Below are 24,052 nucleotides of genomic sequence, written 5' to 3' on the forward strand. Positions count from 1 at the left end.
CTAGATCAGTTAAATAACTCTTGAATCCGGGTAAATAACTCTCTTTTACTGCGAGAAGGGAGCAAAAATAAAATAATAATAATAATAATGATAATAATAATAATAATAATAAAATCTGTCTTTCCCTCAATGGCATCGGATGCCCGACGACCTACACGTGGCCTTTTCGGCTGTAACAAACCGGGCACCGCCTGCGAAGGCTTAGCACTGCGGGTCCCATAGCTCCTCTACGATTGACTGACGTGGCAATGAGAAGTGGGAGTGCTAATCCTACACGCGTGGAGCGGATACTGAATTCACTCTAACCGCACGTGCTAGGTGAAAGGCTGGGAAAATAATTTACCATGGATCAAATACAATCTGGGAAGAACAGCAATTATTTCACGTAGGTTTATTATTATTTTGGTTGTACGACGAGGGTTTGAGGACTCCGATCTAGTCGCAGAGTAAATTGCACTGATCGTACCCCTTTTCTGCTGTTTATTTCGAGCCCACGGCGTTGAGGAGCCGTGGAGAATCCTCTGCAAACCGAGGCTTTGCGGTTTTACCAGGGCCATTGTCTGGAGGGCCATCAATTTTCTGCTTCCTTGGCTTTCAGGCTGCGGTTTCTCAAGCGAGTTACGTATCTGATCTAGTAATTAGGGATATTAGGGTTTCAGCTACGTGAGCGTGTCTGCAAGTGGCAGGAGGAGGAAGAGGCGCCATGACGCGGATCTGGAATGATCGCGATCCATGTTCGAATCCAATCACTGCTGCTGAAACCCCAGGAAAAGGAGCAGTAAGTAGTTGCAAGTAAAAGTCATTGCTGCTTGGCTTTCAGTTTATGCCTAATTAAACACCGGCGTTACAATTAGGGTCAATTTGAGACAGGCAGAAGACCTTTCGTCATTGTTGCTTTGCTTTCAGCTGACTTCTGGTTACATATTTTTGGGGGCAATAGGGGTTAACAGAGGAAGAGTTTGTCATTGTTGCGTTGCTTATTCTTTCAGCTAACGTAAGGGGCAGTTGGGGCTAACATAACGGAAGAAATTCGTTGTTTTTGTTTTAAATATTGGGGAAGATAGGGATGCTTGAGGCCAACTTCACAGATTAAGGTCTTCGTTGTTGCTTTGTTTTCAGGTAGCGTCTGGTTTAATATCGAGGATAGATAGATGCAGTTGAGACCAATTTGTCGTAAGAGAAATTTATCGTTGCGATTTTGTTTTCATATAGTATGATTAAATAATGTATAACTGGAAGTTAAGTTGCTGTAGAAGTAGAAGCTTAATATTGCTGCTGTCTTTTCAGCTGGCCTATGATTAATTTTTTTGGGTAAATAGGGGCAACTGAGACTAAAGTCGAGTGCACAGAAGAATTTAGGTCATCGGTACGTTGCTCACAGCTAGTGCCTGACCAAATATTAGGGATAAATGTGGGCAATTGGGGCGTATCTGCAGTATACAATGGAAAATATCGCGATTTCTATTTAGCTTTTAGTTAGCGTTTCAATAAATATTGGGATAAATGCTGGCGGTTGGAACTAATCTGCGGTATGCAGTAAAAGTCTGTCATTGGTGCTTTGCTATCTGACAATGACTTGTTAAATATTGGCAAAAGTAAGAGCGCTGGGACAAAGTTCTACCCAACGTCATTGATGCTTACTGTCTGCTGATATCCAGTTAAATATCTCATTTATGCTCGTGTGGTTGGGATTAATATTAGGCGCAGAAGCGTTTCGTCATTGTCCTTTTGCTCCTGCTAATGTTTATGTCAGTATTGCAGTAAATGGAGGCAATCAAGGTTAATTGGAGAGACTGCGATGAAGTTCTAAAGCACATATTAATTAAAAATATAGATTAAGAAGGAGTAATTAGGATCAACTGGGGAATCCTGGCAATGTTGCTGCTGCTGTGCCTTGTTTTCCACAAAAGTCTGAATAAATATTGTGTTCGTAAAGGGGCAATCAAACGCTAAAGAATCGTTTATTGTCATTTGCTTATATGCATTTTTTTCTTATATCTAATTCTTTCATGTAGTAAGGGCACTTTGGAATAGCTTGAGATGTGGAGTAGTACTAAATTAAAAATATTTAATTTAATATTGATTTAGATTGGATAATTGGGGTTGATTTGAGATACTCAGGAGAAGGTCCGAGTTTGTGTTTCTTTTAATTAAATTGAGACAATCATCACTGATTTGGAAGCCTCACAGGAGTATCTGATGTCTGAAGACGTGCTTTGGTTTCAGGGATCACTCATTTAAACATTGAAATTGAGGAGAATAAAGGCAACTGGGGCTAATTTGAAATACTTCTGTGAAGAAGTTGCGAAGATGAAGCCCCCATCATGTTCTGTCTGTCAGATGACCTACAATGAGGAAGACAGGGTCCCGATGATGCTTCAGTGCGGGCATAGTTTCTGCAAGGAATGCCTATCACACATGTTCTCTGTAAGCGTAGACAACACACTTCCATGTCCTAGATGCAGGCAACTGTCAAAGGTAGGCAACAGCGTGGAAGGTCTGCGCAAAAATTTTGCAATGATTTCATTACTTCATCATGCTAGTGAAAATTGCACACCAGAAGATGAATCGGATGAAGAAGATGAGCTTAATGCAGAGTGCGCATCCAACTGCAACAATTTGACCAATAATGGGTTAGGATGGCCTTCAACCTGTGGAAATGGTATGGTGATGGACGTGGGTTCACACTCAATGCGACTGATTCGACAATTGGGGAAGGGCCCTCGACCTGGGCAGGATTCTTGGTCGGTGCTCATGACTGGGCCAAGTGGATGCCGTCATAAAGTAGCAGTGAAGAGGATTAAGGTCTCAGAGGGGATGGACTTGGTTTGGGTTCAGAGCAGGCTTGAGAACTTACGTAGGGCATCCATGTGGTGTCAGAATGTCTGCACCTTCTATGGGGCATGCCAAAAAGAAGGTAAACTTTGTATGGTCATGGACAAGTATATGAGCTCGGTACAGGCAGAAATGCAACAAAATGAGGGGCGACTTACTTTGGAGCAGATCTTGAGGTATATATTATATGCTTTATTGCCCTGACTGTTAGCTACCAATCAAAGTACTAGCTTTGTTAGTTTGCATTGCTTTTTACAGATAATCATTTGTTAATAATAATAAAAAATGCTAATGAAGCTCATATTATCTTCTATGGTATTGTGTATTTGCATTGAATGATTCCTAGTTCCTGCAATGAAATGGCACAAAGTGCTGGCCTTTCCTTACTCTCACTGTTTGGTGATTAATTGCACCTGTTTAACCATTTTAAAATTATTTTTTCATTTAGCTTAATTTTGAAGCTTATATGATCTCAAATACAATGTCTATGACCTTCAATAAGATGGTTATTAAATTTAGGCCTTTACTTCGTATGTTCCTCAGTTTGGTTTAATCAGCTGCACTAATTCATTGAATTTATATCGACTTATGTTTGAGAGAATTATCTATTTATTTCTGAAAGTTATATTTTTGAAGTTCAAAGTAATCTCTTTTCAGCAAAACAAGCATGGAGTGCAGACCTCTAGTTACTACTAACTTTACTGTAAAGTGACCAATAGCACTAGAGTAATGAATATATTGGTATTTAATATTGGGAGAAGCATCCTTCTGTTGCCAATTTTGTAAATTTTTTTTGAAGACATTATATTTCTATAATGACCATTGCCTCCAACAAAATGGGCAAGCATTGCAGGCTTTTTATTTCTCACTTTGACCTCTGTAGTAAATTAGATTAGGAATATGCTATGGACTCTCCTGAAGATATATAATATTGTAAACTGGATTGAGAGCTTTCTTCAATTTGTGTTTGTCTGAAGATTTACTATAATTGCTCTGGTTGTGCAGACTATGTTATTTTGTCAATTTTGATAAATAGTAATCTATATGTAACACTTGAAGTAATACAAATTATTTATTTGAAATGCTTTTTTCCTCTAAAACTCCTGGTTCAGTTTATTCTCACAAAACTCAAGACTCTGCAAAAGAAGCTGGCCAAATCTATATATTCTCAAATATGATGCTTACGACCTCCAATAAGATAATTATTTAATGTAGGCCTTCATTCTGTATGTTCCTCAGTTTGGGGTAATCAGCTGCACTGATTCAATGAATTTATATCAGCTTCTATTATGAGAACTTCTATTTATTTCTGAATATCATTTTTTTGATGTTCTCTTAATTTTAAGTAATCTATCTTCAGCAAGACAAGCCTGGAGTGCAGGCCTATAGTTGCTACTACATTTATTGTTAAGTGACCAATAGCACTAGTGTAATGAATATATAGTATTTTGCATTGAGTGAAGCATCCTTCTGTTGCTGATTCCTTTTAATTTTTGAAAATATTATATTTCTATAATGACCATTGTCTCCAACAAATGGGTTTTGCAGGCTTTTTCTTTCTCCTTTTGACCTCTTTATTAAATTAGATTAGGAATATGCTATGGAGTCTCCTGAAGATACACAATATTGTAAACTAGATCTAGAGCTTTCTTCAATGCTTGTTTATCAGAAGAATTACTATAGTTTCTCTGGATGTGCATTATGCTATTTTGTCAATTTTGATAAATAGTAATTTATATGTAACACTTAAATAATACAAATTATTTGTTTTCATTTTTTTTTGATTGGTAAGAGGCTGAAGCCAAGATTAATTGTATTGTGTTGCAATTAATTATTATTATTTTAAAACTCAAGTGGACTCGAACCCAAGACCTCCCAGATAAGAGAGGCTCACAATTTACCGTTGCATTGTGGGCTTTTGCCTAAATGCTTTGTTTTCCTTTAGAAGTCTTGGTTTAGTTCATTCTCACAAAATTTCAGACAGCAAAAGAAGCTGGTCAGATCTTAGTAAAATAATGTCACTACTTCAGGTAGACCTTTGACCACACATGTTGGCTTTTATTCTTTGACTTTTGATGACTGATTCTCCTCATCAGAACTTGAGGATTCTCACCTGAACTCACTGTCGAAGAGTCCATGTATGTAAGCTTGTTTTGGGTCATTGGCACTCAAACTCAAGATCTTTATGACTGTTTCAAAGAGTCCCACAACTCTGGGTAAACGAAGGAAGCCGATCCCAAATAAACCAAGGTATCCAAAATGTATGCTCAAAGAAAGAAGAGTACCATGACTATATAAAATTTACGTCCAGCTGCAGCAAAATCCTTAGTGTAAGTTTAGCTTTTTTGTATGTAAGTTTTTGCAGAATTAAATATGGGTTTGTACATGGGATTCAAATCATTTTCATATCACAGGGTTGAAGGTCCGTGGGTTTAGCAAAAATATTCATTGAGAATAGTAGTTTGTCTAAAAAGGAAATACACCAAAAAGATCTGTCTGCAGCCTGTTTAAAGAAGTTTTTGGGGATTTGGTAAAATATACAAATATACATAGAAATTACAAGTAAACATATTCACAATCTATATGAACTGTAATGATATAACAACATACATATATGATATGTATATGTTAATAGGTTATTTTATGTGTCAGCCCAGTTAATAGTAGTCAAATGTAATGAAAAATGGCTTTTGAGTTGACTGCATGGATGAGATTAATCATTAAACACATCCCCCATTACCATCATTCATATACTAGTTCCTTTGATACTTTGATCTTCTGAAGAGGAGAGTTTTTAAATTTGAACCTGCATATCAATAAGGTTGCCATGTTAAAAATAAAAGAACTAAACACAGGACCCAATGGATAAGAGTGAATGCAACATCTAAATAGACTGACAATCTTGTCTTCATATTTAATGATATCAATACGTAATTAATTGCCTTAAGAGATTCTCACCATGTTTTTTTTGCTTCTACTAAACTTTGAATCAGAAATACTATAACCTTTGGCTGGAGATGTACTATAATGCGTTGCTCAGTTCAGTTGGGAACCATTATGAATCTTTATTAATCTAAATTTAATTTCATGCTTCACAAGAATTTCTGGAAATGATGCTTCATAAATGCATTTATTTGAGAAATTGCTGGATAACTTGCATGGTAAAGATACTTTAGAAAAGTAAACATATCATCAGGGTTATAACATAGGACTTAAGCTGGAGAAGTCCATAAATTTGCCTTCCAGAGTTCTAGACTTTGAAACTTTCAATGATGAAGCCTCTACATCTAAAAATCTTAAGTGTCATATCCCTGCCGTGACAGAAGGAAAAATTGTGTTGCCGCAAGACCACACTATTTTTCAAGGTTGTACAGAGATGGGGGTACTTGAAAACTCTGTAGACTGGTACTGATATTGTTATGACTGTTTTTTCAAGATAGAGATGGGGGGTACTTGGAGATGCCGCTATTTTTTTCAATCTAATATAATAAATTTATAGAAAATTTGAAAATATAGTGAACTGTAACTGAATATCTTAATGATACTTGGAGACTATAACACCAAAATCCCTTACCGACACTGAAATTTCCACTCATTTCCACTGTCATAGTTGCTATTAAATTCTTAAACCTCAAAATGGCATCCAAAACCATTAGATCTTTCATCACTAAACCAACAAAGTCTCTGTGGAAGTCTCTGGTACATGTACAAGGGGGGTTGGGACATGCCTATTTTGCAAACTCTCCTAGTGCTCCTGGAAATGCTGAGCACTCTCTATTTTGTTTTTTGCTGGGCACAAGTTTAACTATTGTGTTTATACACAACAAAACCATAGGTAAATTTTTGGATAAATCATACAGGTAAAACGCTGGTTAAAATGAGTATTTAACATGCCATTTTTGCTATTAACAATGCATTTTCTCTTTCAAGATGTCAATTTTTAATTTAGAATTTTGTAATTGAATTTTACAAAACAATTGTGTTTCTTTAGTAGATTTTAATTTTTATTTATTTCTAAGTTGCTGGGTTTTTGGTGAGTCCTCATCAAGTTTTCCCGAGTTGAAAATTTTGTGCTTGCCGAGTACTCTCTGAGTCCGAGTTTGCAAACAATGGGGACATGTTTCTGCGCAACTATGCTATTTTTTCCTAGAAGACCAACAGAAGTCGGAACCAATGAGCAGCAGCTGGATTATTAGACAGCATGCAATTATCTCTGTTAGTAGCAACCATTTACAATAACTGGAGCAGCGATCATTGCCAAAACTGAAGTAGCGATTATTATTAAGACAGTAATTATCATTATTATGTATTAGTGTAAACAATGACTAGCAATTAATTGAATTAACTAACAATTAATGAGGCAGCGATCTTGAATGCTTGTGTTCGTTTGTGGAGAGGTGGCTGTTTCAAAGGACATAACCCTTTATAAATGATTAGAAGATATAAGCATGGGGAACTGGAAGGAGAGTAAGGGCGGCAAGCAGACATAGATAAAGGATCAATCAGATAAAAGAAGAATAAATCAATTAAGCAGGAGCACTTATAGCAGGAGATTTACCCTCCGCATATAGATATAAGCAACCAGATCATAGATTGTTGTCTATTGCAGGCTGCGGCATTGCTGTTCAATTGTGATTTGCATAAATTTGTATGTGTTACGTAGTGTTGATATATGGGCTATAATATATGTATAATGATGTATTTGATGAATAATCCTTAATAAATTGATGCTGGCATATTGACAATTATGTGGAATGAGTGGAATTTCAATCTGTCTGTTGATTTGCTGTAAGATTAACCATGAGGTTAGGTAAGGAGTTCAAGGAGGGAGAAACTGTTATGCAGTCCTCTTCTAGGCATGCCACCTCATGGCGATGACAAATAGTCTCATGAGGCCGAGGGGGGAGAAAAAAGTGCCCCTCACGAAGGACAATTAGAACACTTTATTTTGAATTTCTCACCAACCTCAACAATGGTCGATGATGAGAATGGATTCAATGTGATCTCAATTTTCGATAGTGAATAAGGTGGCACGAGTAGGTAGAGCAGATACAAATGTCTCTGTAGGGTGGAAATAAAGGCACTAAATTCTTACATAAAGGCACTAAATTCTTATTCTATTTGTTCACCCATTGTGTTGTCTTTGCTTGTCACAATTTTCTTTTTTTTACCTCTTTAAAGCCCTTTGACTATGTTGCATTAATTCATTACCTGTGGCACAGGTTGGCGAGAAAATTGCTCTAAACCCCCTTATAATGTCCCCTTTTGGTTATCCCCTAATTTTTTCCCTCACAAACACTATTCCTAGCCAAGAAAGGAATGAAACATAATTAGACATATCATTTATCAATTAAATTGTTGAACAAGATAGATCCCGGATGAGATCCTGCAAATCATGTTAGGCAATCAATAAAAATACATACATAATATTAATCATTACTATTAGACTATCGTAATCATGTAATATCTATAATTTATTTTTTAGGTTCAATCATAATGGCTTGGAAAAGGAAACAAGACAGAGCGTCAGAAGTGATTCTACCCTAGGCCAAGAGTAGGTATACCATACCTCTTTGCAACGTGGCCTTCTGCCATCCATTGTTCATATGGTGATCTACCTACTGAGACCGTAGTCGGAATAAAGTAACTATTGTGCTTAGTACTTGTTAAAGCTTAGTTGCGCTGGGTAGTTAGGAGGTGAGGGAATGTGTCGGTTGGTTTTTCCAACCAACTGACCCTTCTATAAGTACTTGGAATATTGTCAATGTACTCATGATGTTTTTGGTATTAATAAAGAAACCATTTCCTCGCCTACTGGTATTGTGGTATTAAAGGTATATTCTATATTTTACTTTGTGTATCTCAATTGCATTATTTTGTATCATTTGCATATCTTTGTGAACTTGAGTCATATTTCCACTCTACATTTTTGGCGCCGTTGCCTAAGTCCGGACCTGGAGGTCGGTAGGATGGAGTAATGGGAAGGCCCTTTTTACTACTAATACAAGTAACAAATAGTGATGGAGAAGAGGAGGAAATAACTAGGGAAGATTAGTTGATACGTGATCTGGTGAGGCTTGGGAAGTTGTGGTCGATTAGTACATACAAAGGGAAGCCCATGAGAGAACAGTCCCTGAAGGTACTGTACGTTATGCGACAAACTTTCGGTGCCACTAGCGGTGTACGATCTCTTGGGAGAAATTCCTTGCCTGTTAGCACGCATTTTGTTACGGGCAGAGGAGGAAAGAGATGAGACACAAAGGGAACGAAGGAGACAACAAGTACTCCAACAATTTGTTGAAAGGAGGACTAGGGAACGCGACGGGGAAGAACATGGAAATTCCAAAAAGGAAAACCAACCGACACATTCCCTCAGCTCCTAACTACCTAGCCCAACTAAGCTTTAACAAGTACTAAGCACAATAGTTATTTTATTCTGACTACAAAGCCCTATGAAAGAAATTTGCCACAAGTACTACTAGACCAACAAAGGAATGAGAGAGATATCATTCCTTGCCAATCGAAAGTGAGAATAGAACCACCTTAGCATCAACATCAAGAATTGTTGAGCATCTCTTCTTAACTAGGAAAAGACTGTCAAGAGGAAACACGAAGATTAATGCACCCAATCCTAATATGAGTGAACTTGTTGAAGCATACACAAGGCTTGACCTTGAAGTGAAGAAGAACATCCAATTTATGGTATATTGTTAGGTTGAGACAAGAAGTAATTGTAGAAAAGAGAGGATTCAAACTAATCAAGATTTATAACTCAAAGTGGGGAGATTGGTGTCTAATTTTGACGGGTTAGGAAAAATCTTGGCCCATGCATGGATCTAGAAACTAGACACCTACTTGACCTTTAGACCATTGTTAGAGGAAGATGCCATTACATTTTCCCTATATCATCTAGGAGTAGCTAATGATTGGTGACATTGTGACTTCATCACCCAAGATCATTGAAGCATAAAGAAATATGATTCCTTAAGGAAAAAAACTCATTGAGCGATCTCATGAAAGATACCTCAAAGAATTAACAAGGATAAAACAAATAGGAACCCTTGAAGTTAATGTTGCCTTAAGAAACAAAACTCATTGACCGATCTCAGGAAATATTCCTCAAAGAATTAACAAGGATGAGACAAATAGGAACCCTTGAAGTTAATGTGGTGGAGTTCCAAATGTTGGTTGTCCCTGTTCATGAAATATTGGATAGAAGGCTCACTTACCTATTTGTGGAGGGATTATTGGATGCCACTTGTGCTCTAGTAAGTATCTAGAACACAACTTGATACTACTTAAACAAAGGAAAACAATCACTCTAGAAAGTATACATCAAAGTATAAGCACTACTATGCAAAGGATGTGCTTGAAAGAACATTCTTTCTCAAAGCGCTTTACAAGAACTTTAGAAGAAAATCTATGCTTTGATTACAAAGAGTAATGCGAGTGTGGATATTTTTGTGAAAAAGAAAAAAACTAAGAGAAGTTGTGCTTCTAAGTGTAAAGATTGGTGGAAGCTTGGGCATATGTAGAACCGATGGGACCTTAAAAGTAAAAACAAGTGTTGCAAGTGAAGAAAATTGGGAACCAAGACACTCATGGAAAGAAAAACCAAACATGTCGTATGTAGGCAATGTGCGACAAAGAAGCAAAAGGAAATCGAAGCAAGAAAATAAAATGTAATGAAAAAGATCTTAAGTCAAGAGAAAAAGGGACAATAAACAAATGAAGCTTTTTAGAGGAGATCTAATAGTGACATTGACAAGACCTAGAAATGGATTATCTAGCTAATCTACGTAGTAAAAATTGTAATATGTCAACTTAAAATCTCTTTAGAGAGCCCCTAAAGTTCCTTTAGGGACGATCTTCATAGAACATTGCATAAATGTGAGTCATGCTTCAAGTCTCTATTTCAAAATTTTTTGAAGGAAAGGGAAGATCTCGTTTATTTTGCAAACATGGTTAGTCCAAAATGGTCTTTATATCTACAAATGAATTGGAAAACAAGCTTAATTGTCAAACCTAGCAAATTTCATTTACACTTTGAACTTCCCACAAACCACCCATCCCTTATACACCCTAAACTTGCAAAGTAAAAACTTAATCTCACTTATATTTTGTTGCTACACTAGTTGTTGGTGCCATTGTTTTGTTGTTTCAAGGTGGTGTTTGCAAGTATTATAAAGGGGATTTGAAAGGTTATATTGAGGATGTTAGAAATAGATAGTACTGAGCGCAGGGTGGGGGGGGGGGGGCTGAATCAGTATTCTACAAACTTTTGCTTACAATTGAATATTATTGATTACTTTATAACTTGCATAAGAAAGTAAACCAACAATACTGAACATTAAATATAACCATACAAATAGAGAACTCATAACACCATTATTTGTTAACTCGAGAAACCCTGGCCATGGGAAAACCCTGGTGGGGATGATACCCACAAGATGATTCACTAAACAAAAGGATCCTATTAAGGATATTGACCTTGTTAGGAGTCTATGAAGTACATATAGGGTCTCAAGTCCTTGTTAGAAGCCTTAACCCTGTTAGGGGTTGCTTCAACCTTGTTAGGAGTTGTTAGATCAAATACAATATATGCAAGAAGAGCCCATTGCCCTAACATGCAGTTATACAATTAAGTTCTTCACAAGAGTAGATATACACACAATACTTTCTCACTGTTGCAATTTGCACTTTCTCTGATCATACATCGTATCTTGCATCGCATAAGGTTCATATATCTTTCAAGCTGTTTGTACAATAGTTCACATGACATATCTCATCTCATCAACTTCTCATGTCACACTCTCATCTGCGCAAGATAAGATCTTTACTTATACCTCGCAAATTAATAATTCTTTGCATCAACCTTCATGTCGTCACACGCTTGATATAATATAAAATAACTTATGGATTAATATCCACAAAGTTGGCTCATCATGACTTGGTAATTATTTTGTTACCAAAATGATTCCTTAAGTGGTACAACTCAATTCTCTGCTATGCTTTGTTCTGCTCTGTCAAATACCTGTATTGGTATTTCTACTATAACTTGCGCTGTACTGTCTGTACACATTTGTGCACTTAACCACGTCATCATGACATTGTCATAAAGCTATCCTCAACTGGGCATAAGCGAATTCCAAGTGTGTCATCTGTACACATCACATCTGTCTCTGTGCTGTTGCAAATTGTCTAACACTTAGACAATTTTGTAACTCTAAATGCATAAGATAAATGACAACACTCAAGACATCTAAATGACCATATTGCCAATAGAGGGTGCCTCTTCATTACATTTGTAAAGCTTAAGCATGAATACCAATTACAAATTTGAAGCCTAAGTTGAAGCTTGATGACAAGAATATACAATAGTGCCTAGGCATGCCATTTCTCCTCTATTTATTTATTTTTAGGCTTATTAGAGAGGGTTTGTAGTTGTAACTAGTTTTGTTTTAAAAAATGTGTTTTGGTTATAATTTGTGATGACAAAGAAACATCACAAAATGAACATCAATAGTAGAGGCATTGATGACAATATGAATGTATGTAGTGAAGAAAATGAAGTAGGTAGATAGACCTTTCTTTTCATCCTGAAAATCCAAACACAAGTTCTTTTGGAACTTCGCAAGACCGTTTTGAATGCCCTTCACCTTGTCTTCATAAATTTGCAAAAGACCCTTTCAGCCCTCAAAAACCCATTGCTTTGATTCGACACCAATTCAATTGCCAATAATTGTCAAAATACACGGGGAATAGGCACTGGCTATGTCATATTTGCAACATCGATTATTGTTGGAGCTATATTAGGGTTAGAAACCATCTATTGTCATGTAGTTAGAGTTTGTGCATACATAACATTGGAACAAGTTGAAATGACAAAGTTGGTTGGAATGAGTGAGGAATTTTTTTTTGTAATACTTACAATATGAAAAGCTTGTTTAAAACATTGCAGTCAATTGATTAGTGTGACTGCCCCAATGTATTGGTTGTAGAGGATTGTGATAGAGGAAAGAGGATGGCCATTTTTGGTAAATATTAGCAAGTCAATGATTGAGTGGCCAGATTTTTAATGCCCATGTGTACCTCCTTGACAAACAATAGCTGAAGGTGAATGTTTTGTTGGTGAAGATGAGACAAACATGGATTGGAATTGGCTGTTCCATTGTAATGGAAGGGTGGACTGATATTTGACGTTTGCCACTCATTGATATTGGTAGTCATATGTCCTATTAGTTCATACTTTTTTAGAGCTATTGATTGTTTAGGGAAATGTAAAGATGCTGAGTACCATTTTGAAGGAGGCCATAAAGGAGGTCAAGTCTTCAAATGTTGTGTAAGTTGTGATAGATTCAACTCAAGGTTGTATGTTAGCTTGTTTGATGGTTGAGAGAGCTTACAAACATATTTTTTGGATTTAGTGTTATGTGCACACTTTAAATAATACTTTGAAAGAAACTGGCAAAATAGACTAGGTGGAGGTAGTAGAGGTTGAAGCTAGAGACATACTAGTGTTTGTATGTGTATATGAGCAATGTTAGTATGCTAATAGAAACTAAATTTAAATAAAGCTTCTACAAACTAAACAAAATTCATAAACTTCAAGATAGACTAAGATGAACTCTCAATTGAGAATATGAGCCATTAATAGACTCTCTCAATGAGAAGCTCTCTTGTTGAGTGGCTTTGTCTAAATAGATAGGATGTATGCTCAAGCTTATGCTTCAAAAAGTGCTTCAAATGGAGTTGGAATTTGAGTGTGAGTGTATGGTTTTGATGTAAAATGGCTTCTCAAAATGGCATTATGACTTTACTTCATGGATTGTGTTATTTTGCAAAGGGGAAGGATCCAATTTATAGGCAAAAGGCTTGAGGGATTGAGGGCTAAGATGCAAGGATGGGAAAAAGCTCATGGAGGGCTTAGATTGCATGAGAGGAGAGCACATGGATTGTGCTTCCTTACAGCCAATCAAGGAGTGACACATGTCACATGGTGAGAGGATGGAGGAAAGGGGAAGGATGAGTCAACAAAGGAGGCTCAAAGGATAAAATCTTCATAAAGACCCTCATAATGACTTGTAAGAGCAATAAAAGGGCTTGTAAGAGTCATTTATGACCTAGTGGACTTCATAAAGTTTTATGGTTGAGATATTTTGAGGGTGATGAGAGCAATTTCGACTTGGACTTGATTAGGAAGGTTTTAAGCTTGTTTAGGCTTGTGCAAATGATTAGAGGATGGATTAGGATGGTTTAGGATTAGCTTAGGGATAGGCAAGTGGATGGCATTTAATGAGGGTGGGTGAAGGAGGAGATATTTGTTAACTTTGGCTTGGGTTAGTAAGTCTTAACCCATGTTTAGGGAATGTGACAAGGTTAGGAGGGGATTAGGATTAGGTTTAAAGATATCTTCTAGAAGAGTCTAGACTTTGGATGAGGATAAAGACTTTCTAGAATAGTCTAGAATTTCCTAGGATGAGGATGAAGACTTTCTAGAAGAGTCTAGAACTTCTTAGGATGAGGATAAATTAGATTTTTAGGAAATAAATAAAGTTTTATTTATTTCAAGGGTTTGGGTTGAGGAGATATTTATTAAAACTTTTTTAAATAAACATGAGGATTAATATTTAATCTTAATTAAATATTTTGAGTTGGGATTAGGGGTAGGAAATGATGGGATTAGCCTTTAATCGAAATTAAAGAAGGATTAGAAGATTTTGGAAGAGGTTATTGGTCATAAGGAAATTGGCCAAGTTTTGGGCAATAAATAAATTTTTTATTTATTTTAGGATTTTTGGTCAATTTATTAATTAAATAATTAATAAATAAGGAAATAATGTTTAAATAATATTTAAACATTTTGGGAGGGATTCCTTAATTAAATATTTTTAATTAAGATAAAGGGATTTAATGGCATAAAAATTAATTAATTAATTAATTAAATAATTAATTAATAAATGATGATGTCATCAGGAATTTTTGAGAGTGTGCCTGATCAAATTTAGTAGGCAATTCTTGTTAAGGATCTTGGATTCCAATACTATGAGGATCATGTTAGGCCTTTTGTCACAATGAGGTGGAACCCTTTTTCATATGGTTGCTTGTGCTCTTAATTCAAAGTAGTATGCACCTAGACTTGGCCAAGTGCTTCTTTTTGAGTTCATAAAATGTATTGCATTGAGGAGGCAACCACATTTTAAGAGAAACTTTAGTTTTCTGAGTTTTTAGGGTCCTATATTCAGTAGAGGCTAGTATGGACATGCTCATATTGAAAAGAAAACCCTAATGGATGGTTGAAATTTCATGGGAAGGACTCATTAATGTCAAAATGATTTGCTATTTTTTTTGGTCTCATAGATTATTGGTTCTTTTGCTATAGACAAGAGTTGGTCCACCTATGGCTTCATCCACTTGATTAAGAGTTGGAACATGCTTACATTTAAACAACCTAAAAAACTAGTTGTAGTTCATCGTACCCTAAGACTTTAGGATTTGTAGACTACCAAGTATTGAGAAACTTTAACATGTTGAGATTTTGATTTTGAAGATGTTAGGAAGATTGACGAGGAGGTGCAATTAGGAATGGTTGGGTTTCCCTTGGATGTTCTACTTTAGGTAAAGAGTGATAGTGACATGGCTAGCTCTTTTATATTGCTTCTATTGTATCTTGAAGTTTGAGAATTTGAGTTACATTATGTCTAATTTTAATATTTGATTGGCAAAATGCTTAAATATTGCTATAGCAAATCTCATGATTACATTTTTGTTGTTTATATTGTTGTTTTACTAATGTTATACTACTTTGTTAAAAATTATATTGCTGCTATACTACTATTGTCATGATTTATCTACATATTGGTTTTGTTGTTATCCCGATGCCATCTCTAAAATGCAACCTCTATGCCCCCCATTACTATTCTCAAAAGATCATGTAAATTAGTTGTTTAAAGTGCTTATTTTATTTTACTTTTATTATATAGCAATACTTGTATTTTACTTTTAGTAATTAAAAAATACTTTTTATTGTACTTTTAGTAATAAAAAATACATTTTATTTTAATGTGTTTAGATATTCTTTTGTTAAGTTAATATGATTATTTTAGTTGCCCCTTAAATTGAAAATTGCTAGGCCCAATGTAATATGTAATATAATCATTAATTATTTTTGTTAAAAGAAGGGGGCATGGCATCACATTCCAAAGTAGCATTTTGTTGATATTTGTAAAGTAATGTGAAATGCTCGTCTTTGATGTATAAAAGTTGTATATTTGCGTCTGTCGCAATTCTTTTAAAGCATTGTGGAGGATTATGTAATATCCCTTTCCGGATATTTTTACTAAAAAACCTTGATATAAAACTAACAAATTTAAAACCGAACAGTAAACCAATATTCCATATAAGTTCCAAAACTTAAATCGATTTGTAACCAACAGATTTGCATACAAGAAACTCAGAGAAGATTATTTTATTCCCCCAATATTGAGAAGTTCATACATAAACCAGCAATTAACACAAATAACTGCCTAGTAACATTACTGTATTATACATCAGCAATACAATAACATGCAACAGTCCCAATGATCCAATTTTATAAACAGAAATAACAGTTAGATTGGCAATGTAGATAAAACCTGTAAGAAGGCTAGGTTTGCATCCAACCTTCAAATGCTTCTTCAAGGGTTTGCGTCCTCGAAGAAATAACCAGCAAATGTTTCCAGCTCCCAGATTAATATTTGTTTTAAATATTATATTTTTCATGGCTTCCCATGTGGAGCCTATTGTACCTTTATCACTTTTCCCAATATGATGCACGTTCTTTTAAGCAATGTGGGATAAAGCACCTTTTTTGTCCTTTAGTCACTACCTTTTAAAAATAAAGTGACAAGTTAAATGAACTTTAATAGTCACTTAGTCAGGAAACCATATAATCATCATGCATTAAAATAGCTGACCAAATGAACTCAGATAAGCACGTGCAATAGCTTGTTGGAAAGCTCTCGGCGAGACGCTTCCAAACCAACACTGAAGTACCGAAAATACTGTGCTCTGTTTACTTATTAAATATAGTGAGCATCTGGACAACTTGCCAAAACTGCTCTGATGGGTTTGAAACTGGAAATGTCTAGGCCAAACCTCGAATTGAACCCCGTAAAGAACCGTTTTGCCCCCGAAACCTAGGCGAAGTGAGCTGGCAACACAGAATAATAATGTCCTGGAAAAAGGGGACATTACAAAGCCTCCCTTCTCAAAGATTGCTTCCCGCTCATACCTGCAGAAACCAAATGCCAAGATCCCATGCTCGCCTTGTGAATGAGATCCTACTCCTCAACCGATGTAACCCGGCATGCAACATCCCAAATCTGGAATGGTGAAACAGTACAATAAGAATCAATGTACCCAATAACTGAATGCCAGGATCCCAAGTCTCTGTAAAGTTTTATTATGCTGTGATCTTGATTGGTGTAAATCTCAATTTTATAAGTCTTGATAATGTAGATGTTAAGATATTGTTATTTTATTTCTGGGTGTTTATTGATGATTTAAATAATATATTGAAACAGTATGTATATCTCTAAATTTTTTATGTATTATCTCTATATTTAAATAATATATTGAAACAGTATGTATTTAAATAATATATTGAAACAGTATGTATATCTCTAATTTTTTTATATATCTGCAGTGTGAGAGTACGATTTCCACTGTGATTGATCTACTTCACATTGCAGATCATAATATATATACAGTATGGGCACAGTAAAAGACGTGATGAAAGGTCACGTCCAATATAACCCAACGATAAAGAGTTGGGTCACGATGGTTCGCAGCGGAAGGTAATATTAGTTTATACTCTTTTCTTAACGCTTCCACTTGCGGTGGTAAGCATGCACCATAATCTACGATTATAATGTGAGTATAATATGCCATTGATAGTATATGACAATAATTGTTTACGTGGACATTGATGGCAAAATATAATAATCAAGTGCTATCGGCAGTATAAGATAATCATCAGTAGTATAAACTGATTACATTACAATATATAAATGCTTAATCTTGAGTGTATATATATATATATATATATATATATATATATATATTACTGTAATCAGTTATGCAAAATTTATTTGATAATAGTCATAAAAAATTACAGATTCAATTTCACACAAGCTAACATTCTTAACACTCCCTCTTTAGCAAGGGAAATTGAAATAAGTTTAACTTACACAATAAGATGTAATCATCATTATGTTTTAAACTAAGGGAGGGAAAGAAGAAAGAAAACATAATGGATTTTCATGGTGTCCGGCTATTGCCCAAAAGACCCATGAAGGTTATCAATGTGTCCGGCAAAATCCGGCCCAAAGAACAAGGATAACCCAAACTTTTAAAACAATGGGTTTTCATGGTGTTCGGCTATTGCCCAAAAGACCCATGAAGGTTATCAATGTGTCCGGCAAAATCCGACCCAAAAGATAACAAGTTCAACCATTGTTTGAAAATGGATCAACTAAAATAAAGTCGTCACTTTATCATAGGATCAGAACACATGAAAGGTCGTCACCTTTCTCAAGAAAAGTCGTCACTTTTCACAATACAAGCTTGCAAGCAAAAAGAAGAAAATAATTTGTATTCATTAATAAATGCATTTATAATAATATCATACCAAATTTTTCTCGGAAGTACACAATTTTCAACTTCGCAAGAGGTTTGGTGAAAATATCAGCTTTCTGTTCATTTGTATTGATATAACTCAATTTAATGATATCTCAGCCGACCATGTCTCTTATGTAGTGATAGGGAGTCTTAATATGCTTTAACTGATTGTGGAAAATTGGATTTTCTGATAGCTTGATACAACTTTGATTATCGCAATGAATCACAGTTGGTTTTAGAGGTTTTCCAAATAGCCCAAATAGAAGTTTTCTTAACCAAACTGCTTCACGTGCTCCCATGGAAGGGACTACATACTTGGCTTTGGTAGAATTCAAGGCAACAACTGGTTGTTTTCTGCTGAACCAAGATATCATCGTTGACCCAAGACTGAAGCAACAACCTGTAGTGCTTTTGCGGTTAGAGGAACAATCTGCCCGATCTGAGTCAGTATATCCTTCCAAATTTATCTCAACATTTTGATACTTTAATCCAAAACCAATAGATCCTCGTAAATATCTTAACATATGTTTTGCAGCCATAAGATGGATCTTCTTAGGTTTACACATAAAATGACTAAGAACATTTGTAGCATAGCATATTTCGGGTCTAGAGTTCACAAGTTACATAAGAGATCCAATTATTTGTCTGAAGAGAGTAGGATCAATGTCCTCAGATTTTGATGCTTCTTCTTTTAGCGTGTGTAAGTTTGTTTCCATCGTAGTAGATAAGGGCTTACTATCCATCATTCCAAATCTGGTCAGAAAATCTTGAGTGTACTTTCCTTGATGTAAGAAAATGTAGTCTTCTTTCTGATTAACTTCTAATCCCAAGAAGTAGTGTATTAACCCTAAATCTTTCATTTCAAATTCAGTTATCAGACCTTGCATTTTTCAATTAATTTATCATCGCTTGTTATTAACAAGTCGTCAACATATAGAACAAGTATTACCATTCCATTACTTGTGGTTTTGAAGTATATGTTAGAATCGGCTTCATTTTTTGAGTATCCAAGTTTGGAAAGGTAGATATTTCATACCAAGCTCGAGGAGCTTGTTTGAGACCATAGAGTGCTTTCTTGAGTTTACATACATATAATTTTTTATCTTTTATGGTGAACCCTTCAAGTTGTTCTATGTCGACTTCTTCATTAATGACCCCATTTAGGAAAGTAGTTTTTTACATCCATTTGATGAATCTTACATCCTTTTGATGCAGTAATTGCAATAATTGTTCTTACAGAAGTGTAATGAGCTATTGGAGCAAAAGTTTTTTCATAGTCAGTGCCAACTTTCTGAGAGAATCCTCGAGCAACAAATCTAGCTTTGTGTTTTTCGATACTTCCATCAGTGGCGTGTTTGATTTTGTATAACCATTTTGAAGATATAACTGTCTTGTCTTTAGGCCTAAGTACAATATCCCAAACATCATTCTGAATTATGGAATTATATTCTTCTACCATGGCATCTTTCCACTCTTGTGACTTTGGGGCTTGCTTAGCTGTAGGTGGTTCGATTTTGTTTATCTCAGTTATAAGAGCAATATAACATGATTGATTTCGAGTTCTCTTGTTTTCTTTTGAGATCTCATCTAGTTCCACATTGTTTTCTTCAAACATCTTCCTTGCCCATAATGGTCTTTTCTTCCCATTTGTTATATCTGGTTCTCTCTCTTTAGGTGTATGCTGCCTCTGATTTTCAGTTTGTCTAATTTCCTCATCATCTGAGATTGGTTCATCTTCTATGCCGGTTGAAAGTTTAAAGCAGAATCCTCTTCAAAAATTAGATCTCTACTTATTTCAATTGATCTTTGTCCAAGAATGTAAATTCTATAACCCTTCGAATTTTCACAATATCCTATAAATATACCTCTCTTCCGAGAAGGTTCAAGTTTAGTCCTCTTTTCTTTGGGTATGTGAATGTATGCTAGACATCCTTATATTCTAAGATGACTTAGATCTGGTTTGATCCTTGAGAAGACTTCTTTAGGTGTGGTATTCTTTAGGAATGAATGTGGACATTTGTTTTGAATGTATACTACAGTCTTAGAAGCTTCTGCCCAAAATGAGGCATGCATATTTTGATCATGTAACATAGCTTTTGCAGCTTCAATGATGGTTTTGTTTTTCCTTTTTGTGACTCCATTTTGTTGAGGATTATAAGGTATTGTATACTCCCTCTTAATCCCAACAGAATTGCAAAAACTTTTAAAGATGTCAGATGTATATTCTCTTCCATTGTCTGATCTTAATGTTTTAATCCTTTTACTTGTCTGATTTTCTATTAATGCTTTGAAGTTTTTGAATTTTGATAGAACTTCATTTGATTCTTTGACTTTCAAGAAATAGATCTAGGTCTTCCTAGAAAAATCATCAATGAAGGATATGCAATAAAGGAAACCTCCTAGAGAAGGTGTAGGCATGGGTCCACAAAGGTTTCAATGGACTAGTTCCAAAACTGATTTTGACTTATGTTCACTAGAGGAAAAAGATTTTTTTATGATTTTCCCTAGAGCACACCCTTTGCAAGTTCCTCTATGAGATGAGTCTAGTTTAGGAGTACTAGAAGTTATCTTGTCTAAATTAGGAAGTGAACTAAACCCAATGTGCCCAAGTCGTCTATGCCATAATTCATTAAGATTGGATGTTTCAAGACTAAGAGCTTGAGTTTGAATATTGCTTAATCTATATAATGTTCCAAATTTGGACCCTATGATAATAGCATTTTTCATATTTGTGTTATTATGCCAATAAAGTACTTTGTCTTTGTTGAAGGTGACATGATATCCATCATCGGTTAGACTTGAGATAGAAATTAGGTTCCTTTTTATGCCTGGTACAAATAAGACATCTTTAAGATTAAGTGTAGTTCCATCCTTTAATTTTATATAACATGTCCTAATACCTTTTACAGGATAGGTAGATTTGTCTCCAATTGTAACTCCTTCAGTGATATGAGTTCCAAATGTATCAAACATATCTCTGAATCCAGAGATGTGACGGGATGCACCACTGTCTACGATCCAAGCTTCTTTATTTGAATTTACTTCACTTGAAAGTGCGGAATAGTATAGTTGATTTTCATCTTCCTTTGTTTCAGCAAGGGAGGCTAGAATTTTCTCTTTCTAGACAGTTTCTGAAGGTGTGTTCTATTTTTTCACTCTTAAAACACTTAACATGAGAATGATCTTTATTAAACTTCTTTTTATTATTATTATTGAATTTCCTTTTTCTTTTGTTTGAGACGGTGTGAAGAGCCTAATTTTCTCCTCCTTGATTTGAAGTGATCCCTCTGGAGATTAGCCTTGATTCTTCTGCTATGCTTTCATTTTTCAATTGATCAAAAGTAGGAATTGAAGGTCTGCTTACAACTTGTATGAAAGTATCCCAAGACATTGGAAGCCCTCTTAGAGCTATTAATGAGAGTTCTTGATCTTCGATTTTGTTTCCAATGGAAGATAATTGTTTCTTCGTTTCAGAAATTTTCTCAAAGAAAGAGTGAATAGAATCTCCTTTTTCCATTTTAGTATTCAGTAATTGGGATTTTAAGGTGATTAGTCTACTACTTGAGTTATTTATTTGAAATGTATTTTTTATGGTCTTAAATACTTCATATACACTTTTGATCTCTGATATGAAAGGAAGGATGTGATCTTTAACTGAATCAACAATGATTTTCCTTGCTTTATTATTACGTCTTTTCCAGGTGAGTTTTTCGGTTTCATCTTGAGGTACTCGGATATTTTTTTCAATGTATTCTTCAAGTTCCAGTTCTTTTAGAATCGTAATGATACGGGTTTTCCAAGAGAAAAAATTTGATGCACCTTCAAGTCTGTCTTCCACCCTTACGTTATTTGCCATTATTTCTTCTTTCAAAAAAAGTTGAGATTTCTCTACCAATTTGGCTCTGATACCATGTAAAGTTTTATTATGCTGTGATCTTGATAGGTGTAAATCTCAATTTTATAAGTCTTGATAATGCAGATGTTAAGATACCGTTATTTTATTTCTGGGTGTTTATGGATGATTTAAATAATATATTGAAACAATATATATATCTCTGATTTTTTTATGTATTATGATCTGCAATGTGAGAGTACGATTTCCACTGTGATTGATCTACTTCACATTGCAAATCATAATATATATATAAGTATGGGCACAGTAAAAGACGTGATGAAAGGTCATGTCCAATACAACCCAATGATAAAGAGTCGGGTCATGATGGTTCGCAGCGGAAGGTAATATTAGTTTATACTCTTTTGTTAACGCTTCCACTCGCGGTGGTTTATTCATCAAATTTGGATTTCTTTTAGCAAGTTAAAGGATTCTACTTTGTTGAATATTTTTTTCCTTTGTTCTTTTTCTTTCCAAGAGGACTATTATTCAAGGATTTGTAAGGCTCTTGGTTTTTGGGTTCAAATAGTCTTAGCCTTCAAAAATTGGCCTCCCAATCTCAACTAGTGGATGGAAAAACTGTTGTTTCTTGTCTTGGTTTGGTTTCTTGGGCTGCCATTGGAGTTTTGAAATGAAGATATTTTCAAGATAATTGGCAATTCTTGTGGAAAGTATAGTGCCATGAATAAGATTTATATGTTTAAGAAGCACTTTTATTTGTGAGATTTTGTGTGTTTGTGGATAAAAACTAGACTCTTCCTACCTATATCATCCTATCTTCTAAATTTGGGAAGTGGGTGCAACGCTTTGAGAATGACTATGCATTAGTTATTTGTCAGGCTTGCAATTTAGTGGGTCATGGCTACAATTCTTAATAAGCAAGACACAATGCTTTGTTTGGACAAAGGAGACAAGTAAATATGAGACTTGTATTTTTCCAAGGCTCAAAATATTGATCCTAACAGAGGGAGTTACCCTTTGGATGGTTCAAGGATAGATAATGCTTTGGGGCCTAATGCAGGATGTGCCAGTGGTTTTATGTCTTCTCATCTCAAGAAAATGCGATTTGTGAAGGGTCCTCAATCAAAGAGCTTTGGACCAATTTTTTAAGCCACCTCGATTTTAGGTTGATTCTTGTTTGCTTAGTTTGTTTTGTTCTTGTTTTGTAGCTATTTTGTTTAGTTGCTTGTTGTTATATTGTGCTTAATGCTCAATCTTTCTATTTGTTCAAGGGATTAGGGCCCTTTCAAAATCCTTTCTTAACTAATAAAAGGCATGTGTATAACAAGGCTAGTCATTGTTGTGAAGAGCATGAAACATTCTAGACATGTTAAGTTTCGAATTTTAGCACCTCTTGACAAGCTATTTGTTGTTCAGCTGGGCTTAATGCTTCATCTTTCACTTTGTACAAGAGATCATAGCCCTTTCAAAATTCTCGCTTATCTAATAAAATATGTCTACAACTAGGCTAATCAAAGTTCCGCATAGTATGAAATATTCCCAACATGTTATAAGCTCCAAATTTAAGCCCCTCTTGACGTTATTTTTGGTTTCCATGTTGTGCTATAAATAAGTACAAAGGCCATTAAATTGGACTAAGTGGAGAGATTCCTCCAAAACTGTTAACAAATGAAACATTGGATGAATAAGGGTTTGAGATACAAA

General features: G+C 35.2%; 1 protein-coding gene across 1 annotated transcript in view; it reads left to right on the forward strand.

Annotated features, from left to right (window-relative positions):
* Positions 1 to 344: 344 nt before the first annotated feature.
* The window catches only part of KEG (protein kinase KEG), an 88,851-nt gene continuing 65,143 nt past the window's right edge, over positions 345 to 24,052 (forward strand). Inside the window, exons 1-2 of the mRNA XM_089818630.1 lie at positions 345 to 778; positions 2,227 to 3,011. Of these exons, the coding sequence (XP_089674756.1) occupies positions 2,311 to 3,011 (701 nt within the window). The 5' untranslated portion in view covers positions 345 to 778; positions 2,227 to 2,310. The remainder of the gene's footprint in view (positions 779 to 2,226; positions 3,012 to 24,052) is intronic.

Source organism: Cupressus sempervirens, chromosome 3 (assembly GCF_028749045.1).
Source record: "Cupressus sempervirens isolate cs-2001-9-10 chromosome 3, ASM2874904v1, whole genome shotgun sequence".
Classification (NCBI taxonomy): Eukaryota; Viridiplantae; Streptophyta; class Pinopsida; order Cupressales; family Cupressaceae; genus Cupressus; species Cupressus sempervirens.